We start from the raw sequence: 18,339 nt of genomic DNA, 5'->3' as shown, positions 1-18,339 counted from the left end.
GTGTGTGAGACAGACAGAAAGAGAGGTCTCCCCGGAGACTTAAAAGAACCCATGTTTCCTCATTTCTGGGAGTTGGTAATTTATAGCTGCTGGTCACATATTAAACAAGATCAGAGACTACTCCCTGACATCTTCTGAACATACTTGGGGAATTCAAATGATTACCAGCGTATCCCGCCAATAAATGACGACACAGGGACTATCTTGAGGGAGAGTGAATACAAAACGAACACAAAAACCCATGGAGGCTGCGCACAAAGAGACACAATTAAATGGTTTTCACGATTATTCATAGTGCCGCTTTTTACCTCTGAGCAGTCGCCGGGTTCTGTGAGATGAGACATTTCTGTCAGTTATAGGTAAGGATTGTATTGAGTTGCAGCCCCGGCTGTTCCCTGATGCCCTGTGAAGGTGCTGCTGCTATTGATTTCATCTTTACAAGTGCACACATTACTGTATCTCTGAGCTAAAGCTTTTTCTTTTTTCTTTTTTTTTTGCCCTCACCTAATCAGAAAATATCATTGGAAAGATATGGTGCCAGTTTTTTGGGCTTTCATAATTAAGTTATAGACGTGTTCTCAAAGTCATACCCTCACCTGCTCTCCCACTGCTGTTTGACTTATTCTGGGCTTCTCTACATTACCTGAGGACTGACAGAGATGCAGACAAAGGGGGATCGTTTACATTATTTATTTTATTTGCAGTCATTGATGTCATCTCTATCTTCTCTTCTGGCATTTTCACAGTTGTGTTTGTATCTCGTGCATGCGCGTTCGTGTTTATGTGTTCGACTGCGTGCGAGTGGAGAACGTGTGCGCACGTGCGTCTGTGTATACTGTGTACTTTCTGTGGGATGACTATTCATACTGCAGTGATTGGGGGATATTACTGCCATCTATTGAGCCATAAGAGACTGAGCTCACTGAGATTTTTATAGGCCGACACAAATGTGCAAATCAGATGCTCATGCATTATTAAAGGAAACACTTAGAAACAGTAAGATTCAGTTAGGACAGTCAGAGAATTACACAAAAAAAAGCTTTAACACAATGTATTCATTTCCAGTATGTCACAGATAGAAACACTTTATTCACACGGAAAAATAAATGCACAGAAATGTATTGAAATGAGGCTAAAATCAGATACTTATACTAAAAAACAATAAATGTTACTCTCCAAACAACACATACATTATAAGCTGTGACATCCAAGTGTGTGACAGCTTAAAGTTAAGAACCTAATTTATGTTAAAAGCTGATGAAAAATAAAATAATATAGTTTGACCTGTGGCCACAACTGCAAAGCAGTCACTCAAAAGTTAGCACAAGTGCATAGTCATGTACTGTATGCATCACTGACAACTTCTGTTTTTCAGAAACTAAAGAAGAAGATCAAACCAGGAGTAATAATGAGAAAACACCACCTGGGCTCGTTTAAATTATTCACTAATTAATATTATTTTTGATAGGGCTGGTTCCCGCCTGCTCTCTTTGAGTTGAGTGAATTGATTCTGTTGTTTTTATTTTATTAAATTTTCCCTTCATTTCATGTTTCTTTTTGATAACCTCAAAAGAACATTCAGCCCTCTAAGAAAAGAGGGAGAGAAAGAGTACGCGGTATATGGTATCATAATAACTGTAAACCATAAATTACAATTTCAAAGACAACACAACGCACCTTTTACTGCAAGTATTGACAACTGTGAGTCAATTTAATGAAACAGACCATGGAAACAAGCCAGGAATGATTCTTCTTCTTCTTCTTCCTCCTCTTCTTTTCTTTCTGTAGAGTTCCTGTGCTGCTGCTGTCTGTTTGAACATGCATGAAAGACTCTCGCCGACCTTCCAGCTTATTTGATGTCTGTGTAATCTTAACCACCTTTTTTCTCACAGAATAGCAGTGAGCAAAATCAAAGCACCTGATTCAATACGGCTGTTGTAATTTGATAGGGCCAATTTAATGCTTTCGGACGGTGTGGCAACAACTTCTAGCGAAGGTAAACACATGCAAGACTGAGTGAGTTTTTACACTGAGGAGGTTTACAACTAAGCACAGTGATAAGTTGCTATTGATACAAATCACCCACATCCTAACGAATATTTAAGATGAATCTATTGTCGTGTTTTGAGGAAAACAGCTCGTCATGCATCCGTGATTGCTGTCAATTAGCCTTAGCATTGTGTCGCATCAATGTCACCCAAGTATTTTTTTTTTTCTCCTCTGGTTTTGAAGAGAGAAACCTGTTTTAATCAAAGTCATTCTCACATAGCAATTAGATCTAATTAGTCCAATTATCAAGATTCTAATTACATTGAAATATACCCCCTAAATCTCATATCAATTATAGTATGTGTGACTTGTCCTGATCAGGAGACACGAAGAGAGCAACAGAGACAGAGTAAAGACAAAGCTGTGTAGGAGGTAGAGGAGAAGAGCATACTCATCCTCCGGAGGCCAAATGACTGCAGAACTGACTCCATCTGTCCCCAAAGCTTTTACTCCAAAAGACTGTGTGGCCATTTGGGGATAAATGTCACTTAACCTTTATTCATTTGTTTCATATTCAGCTTCATATTAACTATTTTGCTACTGATTAAGATGTTATGATTAGTTACATCCTCGTTTTTCGAGTTCAATTAGACGAGAAACGAGTCAAAATAAATACAGTTTCAGCATGCAGGTTCAGAGCTAGTTAACAACACCACTGAGTTAAAGCTGCAGTAGTAATTGTGGTGGAAATAATTATCACCTGCGCTGGATTCAGGCCCAACCTTTGGCAGCGCACTCAGTCACATGTCAACGTGCGGCCTGTAGAACAAACGCATATACAGTACACACACACACACACACACACATACATACACAAACAAGCACAGACCTGCGCTGTACGTTGCTATAGTGGTGCAATATGGCAGTGTAGGTGCACTGGTGCAAAAACACACACGCACGCACACACATGCACAGCCCGTTCTTGCTGTGGAGTCAGAGGGAACACACTGACCTAATTTCCCCCAGTTAGCTCGCCTCGTTGGGGACCAACGTTCCTCTGCACCCGTTTCCCCCAACCAAGCCTATCAGAGCACTCACTCACTATGAGTCTCTGTCTGTCTTTCCATGCCCTCCATCTGTTTCTTTCTGTGTGTATACATGCGCCAGTGTAAGATGATGCAGTTAAATGTACACTTTTATTGTTCAGGGCGAGCTCATAAGCACCGGTCTGTGGTGCTAATTACACAGGATCATGTGCACGTAGCATTGATACCGTGCACCCTGCAGTGTTTGTTCCTTTTGCTAAAGAAGAACCGTGGTCTATCAGGGAGATAAAGAGGGATTGGCTTGCAACAAAAAAAAGGAGAGAGAGAGAAAGAGAAAACCACCTGAAATAACAGCTAGTTCCCCGCTGTCAATCCCCTGCATACTGCAGCTCCGAATCACAACTCAGTGCAAGGGTCAATCAATTCTGATGTAATGCTGGTAGGAGAGGTGGGTGGAGATGGCGATGCTGGTCACCCCTGGGTCTCTGGTGCTTTCCAGGGCTCTTTCCTGTTCTGAGGGAGCAGGAATGTGTCTGCGTGTGTGCATGCACAAAATGCGTGCATGTGTAAAAGAGAGGGCCCCTGGCTACCGCAACCGAGTGCACATGTTAGGGTTTTGTGCGGCCAGACGCGCCCCTGGATCGCTTCGGATCTCGCAGACGCACACACACACACACACACACACACACACACATACACATACACAATCAACGTGTTGCTTCCTTTATGGAAATCAGAGCTGTCAGCTCCCTGACAGGCTAACATTGCAATATGACTGGTTAATCTGCGGTGATGTGGGTGTCAGTCAGAGCTGACTGCGGTCCCATTGGTGGTCTGGGTCAAATGAATGTGTTTCCCACCCTTACGTGTTGTGTGAGAGAGAGAGGGAGGGAGGGAGGGGGTGGTGCTCAGGAACTGTGTGTGAGAGCATATGAGTGATTGTGTGTTATTTGTGCATGTGTGATTGTGTGTGTGTTTGTGTGTGCCTAGGAGAGAGAGAGAGAGTCAGGCCAGAGGTGACACGTCCCTCACACTCTTCCCTTTTCATGTGTAATCACTCTGACATGAACATCTAAAAAAGATGGCAAAAGTCAACAAACAGCTTCCCCCAGATTTTAAAAGTGGATTTTCTACATACAGATACTTATTAGCTAATGCAGTGTAGTACAAACATCCACTAATGCACTGTGCCCTGTGAAAATAAATATGAACTTTTAGGAAAACATCGCTTACAGACAGCTCCAATAATATAACTGACAAATTGTAGATGTCGATGTAATCAGCATTTGTGTGATATTTGTATATACATCGGTATGATGTCATGAGCGCCGAGCTTTTATTATTGTAACCGTGATGACGAAGGTCCTTATTTCAACCCGAACTATCATTGTTTCCTAAACTGAACCAGGACGGTATAGCTTCCTAAACCATTTCATGATGTTAACAGACCGATATGGTCATTTAGTTTGCAAGACTTGTATTTATATATAGCGAGAGAGAGAGAGAGAGAGTTTTTTCCAAGCCTAATCAGACATACTGTCTCTGCGGATATTTTTTGATGCAGTGATGGAAGCTGCTTTTTATAGACATTTGAAACAATACAGGAAATCTGGTGTTACTGCAGCTTTATATAACATTGAGAATATGCTCATAATACATATTGCCATTCAGAAAAGACGCCCAGGAGACGAGGTGAACAGTGTAGTTCTCGAAGGAAAAGAGAGATCAGGGCAAAGTCTGGCCACATCATGTGGACATAACAATCCTAAGAGGCCTGGTAGAGGAGAAGAAGAGATCAAAGCTGGAGATGACGGCTCTGCTCTGCCACACTGGGTGTTATTTCAGGTCATATCTTAGTACAGAAAAGGAAAAAAAAAACTTCTCTTTCTTTTTTCTTTGTCCATCACTCACTTAATTGCTCCCTACACACACACATGCATATAACACACACTTAGTCTCTCTGGCTCATAATTATTCCCTCTCTCCCTCTCACGCCCTCCTGTTAATTCTGTCTTTATCTCACTTTCTCTGCCTCTAATTTTCTCCATCTTTCTCCCTCCATCCTCTCCTCATTCTCTCCGTGTCTCTATCTCTCTGGTGACAATGTCCTGCAGTTATGAGGCAAGGTCAGAGAAGTGAAATCCATTTAAATACTGATGCAACTCTCTGGAGGCCCATGCTCAGCCTCTGCAGCACTCCTCCCTCTACGCCTCACCCAAATTGATGAATGGATAGATTTCCTTAAATCATTTATTATTTGTCCTACATTAATCATTCATTGTGTATTACAAATTTACTTGCACAGTGTTTTGTTTATTTTCTCAGTGCCCTGATAAAAGTTTATAGAGAGAAAAACAACCTGTTCTTTATTGTTACGGACTATAGTGGCAGTTGTGGTAACTGTTTGTGTAATGAGTACCTAGAAAGCCCCTGTGTGTTTGCTGATCCCAGGTGCATCTGCATTTGAAATGTTTCCACCCTGGTTTATAGTGCACCGAGGGTCCTGCCATTTCCATGTTTTAATCCCCTCTTGTGCTAAGTCAGGCGCTCCATAAAAAACACCACATGTTGCACGGCAGTGAAACGGCTACCTCATGTGTGCATCTAAACTATTCCAAGGTGTGTGAGGAGGCCAAATCCCATTTTTTTTTTGCAGGAGGGATTTGTTTGGCCATGAGCTGGACTCTTGCTCATCAAACCTGGATGTTTTTAAATGGTCCTCTGGCTGGTAGCTGCAGAGGGTTGCCACTGAACAAAGACTATTACTAAGAAATTCCATCCATAGCCATGTTAGTGGTATAATAAACAGATGAACAAGTCTTTGAATTTCATTATATTGGGAACATGCTTTTCTCCGTCATATTGGAAGAAGCAGGATTGGACATCTGTTGTTTTACTACACAATTTCACAGGTTCTTTTTTTGTTTTTGTTTTTTTGTCAAGAGGATATTTTCACCCTTTTGCTCAGGGGTTGGAAACAGAACAATTTTTTTGTAAATGTCTACAGAAAAATGACATTGTATGAGATCTCAGTATTACCAATTAGTTTACTATACTCTGCAGTTATTAGTAGTTTATTAATTGATTTTTGTATAAGTGGTAGTTCCAGCAACAGTAGATGTCTTTAGGACCATAGTTTGCCATGATTGTATTGATTGAGGTGTTATTACTACATTATTACATGAGCACCATAATTATCACATTATTACATGAGTAGTCAGTCGTTTTTGATACATTATTCTATAAGTAGTAGTACTGTGGATGTCTCTAGGGACATTTTTGTCATGAATTTGTAGATAGTGATCATTTTGATGGTCATTATCATAGACCGTAACTAGGAGATTTTGTTAGCTACGTAAAATGTCCCAGCCACATCCTGCTTACTGACTTACTTTCAACCTTAATGCTAATGTTGATGTTCCCTATGAATCTGCAGCTTGCCATATAATCACTCATTAATTTGTATCAGGTTGTGATTACGTGCAAGCATCACATCTCATGCACAGCCAGCTGATCAGCAACACAGAGCTCTTGTGGCCTTTTCCATGGCCCTCTCATGTGAGAAGCTCTCTGGCATTGTAAAAATGAGCAGCCAACTATTAGTCAAACATGGATTCCTAATTAAGTGGAACATATTTTTTCACTGCTTCTGATTATGCTCTCCTCCACTCCCTGTCAGCGAATAATTCTGATAATTTGGTTGTGCATCGTTATACTATTTTAATTACAAGATGATGGACTCCAGTTCTGCAGCTGAATCACAATTCCATAATTCTCTTTTAACTACACCCCAAATACCTGCCACCGTGCTCCCATATTGACAGTGAAACTCATTTATGTGTATTCTTGCATTGCCAGGGTCTCTGTAAAAGAAACTGTAGTTATAAAGCCCCCAAATGGTAACGTAATTGTTCTTGGAACAGACGTGATTGTGAAAAAGCTGTGGAGTGGAAGAGTTAGAGTAAAAATGAGAGAGGGAGCTCAATAAGTTAAATCTGAAGCAATTTTTTGTCCTTTTTTCATGATTTTTTTTTTTAGTCTAAATAAAACTTCTCACTAGATGATATAAAAATGACTTAATTAAATAAAAGCCTTGCAGGCATTAAGTGCAGCTCTGTTCAACTTGTTTTTACACATGCACAGTCGAGATGCTTTGGAAATTGATACCAGCTCACTAACCACTGATTATCATTTAATACATCTAGTGGGAGCAGGGTTCTCAGTGATTTCCACTTTGTGAGGTTTCATAGTTTCCTGCATTATATGTGCCCCACCTGTGCAAAAGCCCCGCTTATTGTGAAAGTATGTTTCTCTGTAAATACTATAAGTAGGCAATTAAAGCCTAGTTTCCTACTGTGGAAATGGCTGTAGCATCTGTACAGGAGGTAAACACATAGTCAACCCAGTTAATATGCAAATGCATTGTTCTTATACAGCATAGTATACTGTAGCAATCAGTGCATTGAGATTTAATGTCTCATCTAAACACAAATATTCATAATAGGAACAACTCTTGACACTAGGAATTGTAAACTATTGGATTTGGCAGTTGTGCACAGCTCTATAAAGGTCACTCAGTGTGTGTGCGTAGAAGCGCATCTGTGTGTTTATGCGTTTGTGTATTGGATTATTGCAGTGAATCTCATTGCTTTGACAATGCGGCGCTGTAAAGTGCTTCACCGATTTAACCTCTTACCGGCTGCTGATTGAACCTATGGGTTATTCATGCAAATATCAGGCCTCTCTCTATGTTATAATGTTGATTCCTGGTTTTCACGTGTATGATTATAGCAGCGGTAGGTCATGATGTGTCACATTATCACCAACCTAGTGTTATAGTTAAACATAATAGATAGATAAATCTCAGCTGCATGTTAACAGATTACTATATAATTAGTAGCGTCTTCCGGGACAGCAAACACTGGAGTATGAAGTCAGAAAGCTCTGTACTCCAGCATGGGGATATTTTCCTCATGATGTTTGTTTATGGTTTGCATTACACACTCTTAATTAGCTTGAAAATAACTTCCCTTTATCTGTCAGAGCAGGACGTAGTTTCTGAACGTTCACACATTTGTTTAGAAGTTGCAAACTGTCTGGCACAAAGATTTTTTTTACATTCCGTTTTTCCAGCCATGCTCAACACCTCATAAAGGAAATGTTTATATAACCCACAGAAGACAAATGACAAATACTGCGCCATCCAAAACAAATGCATTATCAGCATTCTTCAAAACTGAAATGTAAACAAAGATTGCAGTATCTTCAGTCTTATCTCTTGACACCTAAGATAATCACACTTGCATAATCACCACAACGCTGCGCATCTGGGCCACTAAGAAAACAATCACGTTATCTGTCAATCTTTTAAGTCTATTTTCACACTGTATTTTTTTTTTTTTTTTTTGCTTTCTCTATTTCCCCAACAGCAAACCATTCTTCGACTATGTGGGAAAAGGATGTGTGGTTTTGGAACATTTATAAACAATGCCGGTGGCCCAAATAAGAAAGTGACACAAAAATAATCCTCTAAATAAAGGGATAAGTCCAATACTTTAAGTGGCCTTAGACTGGAGGGTTTAAGCCATCAGGGCTATGCAGAGGGATTCAGAGGGTTACCTTCACTCTCCTCAGCCTGGGAGCCTTCTCACCATAAATCTGCTATTTAAAATGTAACACGCCACCGTAGTCCTCCCCCCTGCCCCTCCATCTCTCGTTACCCATGCCGTCTTAAAGGTTTAATACTCATCTGTACTTGCTTTTCACTTGGTGCTATTTTTAAAAGCACAGCTCTCATTTGTTGTCATGGCGTTCAACATTTAAGGACAGTCTGGGAAAACCAGTTCCAGGAGATGGGTCTTGTTCCAGTGGTTGACAGATACACGCTAGTTAAATCTGATTTACAGGCCTTGGCACACTCTGGCAAGGTTTAGAGAGGATGATGAGTCCTTTTGCAATGTGCTTTGATGACATGGGAATGAACAACAAACATATCAGAACTAAGATAATAAGAAAACAGCTTCTGGCCTGGATTTCACAGAATCATATAAACTACAATTAAAATATAGTATTATGTGCCAATGCATGCCTGTTGAAATGGTTAGTTTCATCTCTGGGCCGCTACGCCACATGCTATCAGTCGTTCAAGGGACAAGCTGTGATATTGGAATGAAACATCCTTCTTTCCTGCAAGATAAAAAGCCCACACCTCCAACCCCCCGTCTTTCCCTCATTTTCTGTATTGTACTTTTGTAATTTGAGGTGCCATAATGAAATCAATTCAGTGGTGATAACAGATTTCACATCATGTTACCAGTTTACTTTGGAAGAGGCCACCACATGAAGATAAAAATATTCCTCTTTCATGCATCATCAATATCTTCATTATATGAGAGATGGGCGTCAGGTTGCATTTGCTATTTTCTTTTAATGCCACTTGACAGGGTAGCATCTTGCTTGTGTCTGTGACACACTGCGTTTTTGTCTACTCTGTAATTCCACTTTTGCAGACATGCGGAAAGCAGTTTTATACCACATGATGAATCAAGTCGTGATAAAGCTTGGAACAGAATGGATGTGCCTTTGTCACAATTATAATAGAGAAGCAGGAACACATTTAGTTGTATATTATCATCTTTCTATTTGTGTTACAGTTCGCAATTTTCTTATATACACACACATACACTTGCCGGATGCACGCGTATTTCAGCAGCAACATAAGCAGGGGAGAAAAAATGCTAGGCTGCATTTTGATCTGAGTCTAGCCTAATTATTTGGAGAGAGGAGAAGAAAGCAATACAACTGATTCTGTTTTTTTTCCCTCTCATTTTTTTGTCTTTAGGCAGTGTACCGTTTTCCCTAGATACACACTACAAAGTGAATTCCAACTGTGGTTTGGGACACAGTGGTAAGACACAGGGATGTCCACAGGCAAAGGCCTTAAGTCACAGTCTCTGTGATGCTAACCATAGCTCTACAGTGTAACGCCTATTTTAGCCTTGGTCTAATTACTGTCAGGTGGAGGATAGGAGGTCATCTGTGTCAGCTGGTGTTGACATGTGCAAGCTGTAATATGGGCAGGTCCATGCATGTTGTAACTGTACGCACTAATTAACTTTATACACTGTACAACACTGTACAGTAATGTATGCTGTATGTAAAAAAGTTTTTGCGAGGATATTCCAATTTCTTGCATCCTCCTCTCCTCTCCTCTCCTCTCCTCTCCTCTCCTCGCCCTCTCTTTTCCTCGCCCTCTTCCTCTTCTTTCCTCTCCTCTCTCGCCTCCACTGCTCCATCTGTGCCCTCTATATGAAAGGGAATAGTTGAGCAGGCCTGACAAAGGGCGGCACAGAAGAGGCAGAGGTGCTGAGGGAAGCCGAGCACTGCTGGAAGGGATTCCTATCTGTGTGTGTGTGTGTGTGTGAGTGTGTGTGTGTGTGTGTGTGAGTATATTTGTGTACATGTGTGAATGTGTGTCAATTTGAATACTACATTTCCCTACCTTTAATGTTTACTGCACACATCTGACACTGGTAAGAAAAAAAAATGCATTTGAATACTATATGTGATGCAAATCGTAGGAAGTATTTGTAAATCCACAATTCAAGTCATTATATACAGTGTGGTAACTCTAATGTAGTATATGTATACTGTATTCTACATAATAATAAGTCCCTGCTGAGATGTACTCAACGCCAAAAACAATAATGAATCACTGAATTTACTGACGCTGTCACTCATGTCCAATCTCTTCCTCTTAACTGAAGTTGTAATGTATCTATTTGTAAAAAATATTATTATTTTATTATTATGAAAAAAAGAAAGAGTGAGAGAAAAGCTTCAAGTTGTCATGTGTGTTGTGTCTGAAAACAGATCAGCACTGACAGGCCCCGGTTCCCGATCCTCACGCCTGTCCGACCGAGCCCGTCTGGCCCTGCACATGCTGCCGTCCGACCTGGGCCTGCCGTTGCTGGGGCAACAACAACAGCCGCATACTCGCTGGCGTGGCTCTGTTCGGCAGCTCGGCCTCATTATGCTGCTGATGGCTTTGATGTGGTTTGTGAGGCTCTACCTGCATTACTGCAGCCAGTGGCTCTACCTCCAGGCCATAGCAGTTCCTGTCAACAAGTGAGTTTGCTTCCTTTGATATCGCCCTGCACGCACACACACACACATGCGCTTGGGTGGGTGGGTGGGTGCGTGCGTGCGTGGGTGGAGGGGGGGGGGGGAGCACACGGATGCACATGCACACACACACACACACACAGGAGAATTACATAGACACTTTTTGAGCACACACATCACTGCTGACATAAATCCCTTCACATCGAGGACAGATACATACGGAGCACAGAGTAGTGAAGCGCATAGGCAAATTGCGGATGCACTCACAACTCAATAGACACGCATGCAAGCTCACAAACACACATGCAAAGTACGGTTGTAGTGAAATGGGATGTGGAAGGAGCAGGGGAGAGAATGAGGATGTGCAGTTTGTCTCAGTATGTGTTCACAAACACACACACACACACACACACTCATGCACACACGCAGGATACGCCCAAATCATCGGTTTGGAATCCCCCCATTAACATTTTAACAAGACTCTCTCAATATTAAACAAAACCATTGTTGGAGGAGTTTGTTGATTTCACCACACGGCCCCAAGTCCCAAAAGGCTACATTATTTGGAAGGAATTTATTGTTATTATTTGGTACTCAGCATTGATAATAAATAGCAATAAAATACCACAGAACTGTTAAATCACACTGCAGCATAGCATATGGTGCTGATTTAATTCATCACTATAAAAAGAGCTGGCTGCAAACATGCATAGAGGCAGGTTTTTATTACAATAACATGTGGGGTGCAAACATCACACATTAAATCATGGAAAGTGATAGAGGAAGGCAGATTGAAAAAAAAATGTGGCTAAATGAAAAAAAAAAAGGATGGACTGAGGGGGTGGATAGGAGGTGGAAAAAAAACGAAAATACGAAAACAGAGGGGGTCAACATCGGATGACAACTTCCACATGTCCGAATCTGCTGCTCTCCCTCCGAGCATTTCTCTCTCCACGCCGTGGCCTGAGCTGGTGCTGCCCAGTCACAGAGGGAGAGAGAGAGAGAGAGCAAGTGACAGTTAGAGTCACTGGTGTGATGGCAGGCCTCCCTCCCCTCTTGTTTCAATTTCACTCTCTCTTTTTATTCCTCTCTAACTCAGTCTCTCTCTTCGCCCCCTCCTTCCCCATAATCCACCCTTGGACATCAGCAGACAGCAAAGTGTGCCCAGGAGCAACAGAGTCTCTGGCCCCAATGCTCTCTCCTTCCGTAACCTATATGAGCTATCTCTCTCTTTTTTTCCCCTCTCTCTTTTTTTTCTTTTACAAGTAAAAGTACAAGTGTACAAGTCATGTGTTTCTAAATTATTACCTGATTAAAAGCAAAGGCACTTATTCTTATAACAATGTATAATATTTTATTTTTACTATAGATCATGGTCCATATTGCCTCACAATAGCCCTGCATGTACAGTACCACATGTAGTTTTTAAATTTCAATATGCCATGTGATATTTGAAGAGACACTATTGTTTAATGTAAGAGTATAGAATGAATACGGCCTAAGTCAGAAATGCTGTTGTAATTTATTGAACTCGGCCCATATTCACTTATTTTATCTTATCACAAAGAGCACTAGGTCCCCGTCCTATGCAAAAAAGGCAAAGCAAAAGCTTATACAGTAAGTAACGTGTGACTCTGTTGTGGTGGAAGAGGTCAATTCTGATGGACAAACTTGCTTGCAGACACAGATTGGTTGATGAGAGACCTGTCATTGCTTCTAAAACACATGCAAAACATTGTTTTTGAACATTTATGAATGTATACTAACATAAATATCATGTACAGAGTAGTATATTACCTGCTGGAGTTGCATATTCCACTGACCAATCAGGGTGAGGCATCTCAAAGAGGCAGGAAGTATTGACCTGCAAGGAGTTTCAGTGTTCTTAATTAGTTCATTAAAAAAAAAGTTCACCAAATCATTCAGAGCTTGAGTGCTGCATAGTTCCACTCACTGAACTCATAATCCCTCACTTCTGATACTGTGAGTGCTGCTTTGACAAACACACCAAACTCTGTTTACAGATCTTCCTATTTTAAGTTTTCTCACTGTATAATGGAGATAAACTTTTTCTCTCTAGGTCTCTGAAATACACAACATCATTTGATCTCCTCTGTCCTTTAGATGCCACTGGATGAGTTAATCCCTGATCTGATCTCTAGCAGGACTTTTGGAGGGTTGAATATGCGAGTTGAGAGATTTGCCTCAGATAAAACACCAATGGACCTCTACTGTCAGATTAATGGACAGAATCTGAAAGACGCTTGACTCTTGAAGCAAATCAGATGGAAATTAATGAGCAAAAACTGGACCCTTCCTCTCCCACCGCTGACTTTACCTCCTCCTGACTGATGGCAAGATTAAGAAACTCATGAGGCTTGATGTGAATGGGGAGTCTAACTTACAGTGGGGGGTCTGGAAAAGCTCTGTTATGTAAAAGCACAGGTGATGATACAATTACTTGTAGCATCCGTTTGAGTTTGATTTTGTTTATTTATTTGAGCACATTAATTAATACACTGTATCTACAAATTATTACGATTTTATTATATATTACATGTAACCAAATGGGGCAGCACAGACCAGTAAAACAGCCAATTATTTAATGTTAATTGTCATCAGTCTAATTGAATGTGATTGACTCAACCAAAAACAATACAGTGTTTGAATTGCTAGAGCGAGTTGCCCTTGAGCGGTTGAGCATCACAAACAAAGATATATACTGCACTCATATTGACACATGCACATAAATTCACACATGCACCGGCCTCCCTTTCCTCTCCCGCCAGGTTCAAGTTCCACGCACACACGGTGGAGCTTGTATACCAGAGTTCCTTGCTCCACATCTGGGAGGAGCTGGCGATGCTGGTGGTGGGTCCCCTGACCTTGAACGCATTAACGTTCCTGCTGGTTCTGATCAGATGGGGCTGTCAACAGATATTTGGCTCACTCCCTTCCTTCACGTCAAAGTTTATCATGGCTCAGGGAGTGTGGACAGTCCTCGACCCTCTGGCAGTCTTTGCAGTGGACGCCGTCCTTGGGGTAAGTCACATAAAAATAGCTTGGACACTTGTGCACTTTAAATAGGAGTTCACTTTATCTTGGCAAAGTGACTTTAGATTACAAAAAAAGAGGGGGGATGAGAGAGGGTGAGAAAGAAAATATGCAAGGATAGATGGGTGTCTTTTTTGGCAGTGGGTTAGATGTTGTCAGAGAGAAAGACTGAAATGATTTTGATGACTCACAGTCATTGTACAAGAGATGACTAAATACAGTCCTAGTTAAATTGCATTGTAACGGTTATGCCTTTGTAGCTCATATTTTATACCAATATTTGTGAATTTATGAATAAAATATCCTCTTCATCACATGATGTCTTCCCCACATTGTGTCCATGCTTATACAGTACATCCAACAGTTACACAGTGGAGATTGATCTGTTTTTTTGTACTTTTTGACTCTTTTCATTCAATCTCTGTCTCCTCAGCGTCTCACCTACAGCCCCGACATGCCGGTGGGCGACGCGGCCAAGCTTTACTGGTACTTCTACCGAACCGACCAATCGGGTGCAGCGGGGGTGATCATCACGCTCTTCCTCTACGCAGTCCTTTTCCTCCTCTCCATCACCATCCTCTTCATTTACCTGCTCAGGTGAGACAAGCAGACAGGTGAAGGCTAATGAGCAAATGGACGTGTCCTGCTCATTTTCCTAAGTGAATGTGTTTCTTCAGACACAGGTGTATTCAGTTTTTATCTTGCCCTTATATTCCTTCTCATAATAACATATTCTAGTGAGAGGAGTTTGTGTCAAACAGACTCAGACAGTATAATGTTCATGAGTGGACAGTCTGGGTTCAGGGATTTTTACTACTTATTACAAAAACAGGTTTTATAGTGGTGTTGTGATTTGTTTTGCAGTGTGTCGTCAAAATGATATTTTCTGAATCAGCAGTGTATTTGTCTATTTGCATGTGTTTTCTGAAGTTGATTATTGAGCTCTGGCTGGCGAGCTTTCTGCAAAGCGAAGGTTTAAATCTTTGTTTTTCTGTTGAATTACATTTGAAGTTAAAGAAAGACCACCACTGACAGACTATTGAAATATTTCTAAAAGTTCAGTGAATGTGTGGTGTTTCTAAACTCAACAAGGAACCATGATAAATAATCGCGATCTCATTATTAATCAAGATAATCGTGATTAAGATTTTGGCCCTAACCAGCCCTTCAGCTAAGGCTGCGGACTCGGGGATTAGCATTTGGGTAATTTAGAATTGACAGAGCCCGTAGGGACGGTCTGTCAATGAAGAGGAAGGCCCTTTCTGAGACACTCTGGCCCTCACCAGCCGACTATTCTCAAGCACACGTTCAGAAATAACTCCCTCCACCCCCGCAGCCCTGTGCCCGTTCCAGCGCATCCATTTCTTTCCCCTCATCTGTCCACAGAAAAGCAACAAATGCAAGCAACAGAAAATGAAAACAAACGTTATGATCTAATCCACTTTGATTTTATAGTGGCATGGAATTACTTTTGCAGTTATGCTTCATCTTCGCACGTCTAAACACACTCGCACACGCACAAAAAAAGCAGAAATACACACATGTACCACCTTTGAACATACCCCTACTCCGCAATTGGTTTGAAAATTGAAAGCGTCTCTAATTCAAAAGTTATACGTGTTTTGATATAGCGTGAACATGTAACCCCCTTACATTATCCGTTTAGGCTGAATGTTTTCCATGGTTGGTGTCAGTGCAGGTTTCATACATACAGAAATGGACTTCATATACATGATGGTGAATACTCGTACATGTCTTTATGCACTGTGTGTTGTACTCATGTCTCGCAGATTGAGGTCAGCCATGTTGAAGCGTTTACTCACTAGGTTTGTATTGTGATTTCGACTGTTTTAGCAATTCTTTTTCTATTGAGCCATCATGTCCTCCATAGAGCTGTTAGCTGATTAGTGAGGATGAGCAGGAAAAACAAAACATTAAGGCACGTGGGAATCATTCACAGCCTAAATTAGGCTCAGCAAGGACCCTCACGCCGCTTTGCAATCGAATGGGAGGACTTAAACTGGCACCACTAAACTACTAATTACACATTTCCAGCTTAAAAGATAAATAATGTTTTTCTTTTTCTTTTTTTTAGTAATGGAAGGACAGCATTTTCTGCACCATGAAAGTAAAAGAGTAGAAGGGTGGGTGATAAATTACTGAATAACCTAACTCTGTATTCATCCAAGGTGTGTTCTCCCACCCTCATATAAGACCAAATTCCATTAATGGCTCAAAATGTAAGAAAACTCTTATTGAATTAATCAGTTTGAGATTGGCGGGCGAGGAGAGGGTGCCATCTAATTTCAGTAAGCGGGACGCTTATCAGGCTCCAGCTAAATGGACAATATTAAAACAGCAGCCAGGAATAATGACTTCTGCCACTCAACCGCCACTCGGGTTTGTATTGAATGTAGGCCACGAGGCTGAAGCAAGGATGATAATTTTATGGGTTACAGTTTCCTATTGGCTGCAAGGAAGGGGCTCTGACACAGAGCATGACCTATTTCTAAAAAAATGCCTCAGGCTATATGTATAGATAGAATGGACTGTTATCCCTTTTTAATTACATTTTAGGCAGCCTTTATTCACTGGCTGCAAAAATATGTATCAGTGATATGCTTTACACCTCTATCCTCTTTGAAACTTCATAAACACACAGTGGGGTGATGGCACATTGATACTTGTGCAGTTTAGATGGAAATGATAAATGATGACAATATTCAAAACAAAAAAAATACTTAGTTTGTCTCCTTTGCTGCGCCCTGCTATGGTGTTTCTGTGCTTGTGTGGGCTTCTGTAGGGAAAGATTTAGTCTGCAATTGAAAATACATTTTGTGGCAAATGTAACTGCTATCTACCATATTTCTGAATGAATGAAGCACTGCATTTATCAATGGCAGTAGAGTTGGGGAGATGCCTGCTATGGTTAGGTTCAGGCAGTAAAAGCACTTTAATTAAGGTTCAGGAAAGCACAGGTTTTAGTGAAATGTAAATAATTGTGACATAAGTAAAATCAGATCACAATTTCATCATAAACTTTACTCAAAACATAACCATAGAACAAGTTAACACTGCTGTAGTCTTTCCAAATGTGTAAATGTGTCTCATACAAAATATTTTTGCTGTTGACATTTGAATGTATAGAAAGGGTTGCATGCGCCTATATGGCCATACAGTACAGTATACTATAACAGGAAGTGAGTCAGAGCAGTGACTCATTCATTGCTCACCTCATCTCAGTGGAAACTTGCTTCCTGATTGGTTGTAGTATTGTGTGAATTTCACGTGTGTTCGGAGATAGCGAGGCAGGACTATTGTCTGGTGTTTGGCCTTTAAAGAGTAGTATGGAGCATGTTCAATGCAGTTTTTCTTCATAAGACAGGAAGAAGCATGGATCCAAAAATACCTCTGAAATAATACTATTGTAGGTTTCACCCACAAACCTCTGTTAGTCTTTTCATCCACCATCTTCATTTTGTTAAAAATAAGAACTGATAACTGCCTTGTCATCCGGGTCACATCCCACATTTAAGAATCACATACTTACATTCATGCCACTTCCTTACACCAAGGAAATGAGCCTGTTTTGAAGCCCAGAGATGCAAAGATGGTGAATTCCTACAAGAGAAAGGCCGCATAAATGAATGAGAAGCGCAATTCAAGTGTAGGATGAAAATGAATGCAAGCTATTCCTGTGTCTGAGGTTAAGATTCTACAAACATCCCTCTCCCAAGAGCGATGGGGAATGATGCTGAGTTCAAAGCTCCGTACCAGCTCCTTGTGTAAATCCCTCTGTCCTTGATGTTGGTTTTATTTGAGAGTTGATTACCCTCTGACAGACGAGAATCTCTATGGAAGGGCACAAGGTCTGCTGGTTTTGATGGTCAGCCAAGGCATTTGTTTACAGACATGGTGATTGTTTTCAGGGGTTGGCTGCATGCACACCCCTTGTGTGGCAAAGGAAAAATAACACTTTGGTGATGTGCGCTCATCTGGAGGTATAAATCAATATGCCTTCTGCTGGGCCGAACGTTTCCTTGTGACTCAGGCTGGTCTCTCCAGACGTATCTGCATCCAGCACGTCTGTTGCATCTGCCATCTTTGAAGCTGCGGCATTAACAGT

At 41.0% G+C, this 18,339-nt stretch overlaps 1 protein-coding gene across 1 annotated transcript in view; it reads left to right on the top strand.

The window, feature by feature from the left end:
* Positions 1-18,339, top strand: part of ofcc1 (orofacial cleft 1 candidate 1) — a gene marked incomplete at both ends in the record, with an annotated part of 92,322 nt that overhangs the window by 49,828 nt on the left and 24,155 nt on the right. The window contains 3 exons of the mRNA XM_083995263.1: positions 10,908-11,162; positions 13,949-14,201; positions 14,647-14,810. Of these exons, the coding sequence (XP_083851389.1) occupies positions 10,908-11,162; positions 13,949-14,201; positions 14,647-14,810 (672 nt within the window). The remainder of the gene's footprint in view (positions 1-10,907; positions 11,163-13,948; positions 14,202-14,646; positions 14,811-18,339) is intronic.

Source organism: Trachurus trachurus (assembly GCF_905171665.1).
Source record: "Trachurus trachurus genome assembly, chromosome: 20".
In the NCBI taxonomy this organism is placed as follows: domain Eukaryota; kingdom Metazoa; phylum Chordata; class Actinopteri; order Carangiformes; family Carangidae; genus Trachurus; species Trachurus trachurus.
This window is presented reverse-complemented; position numbering and strand designations above follow the sequence as displayed.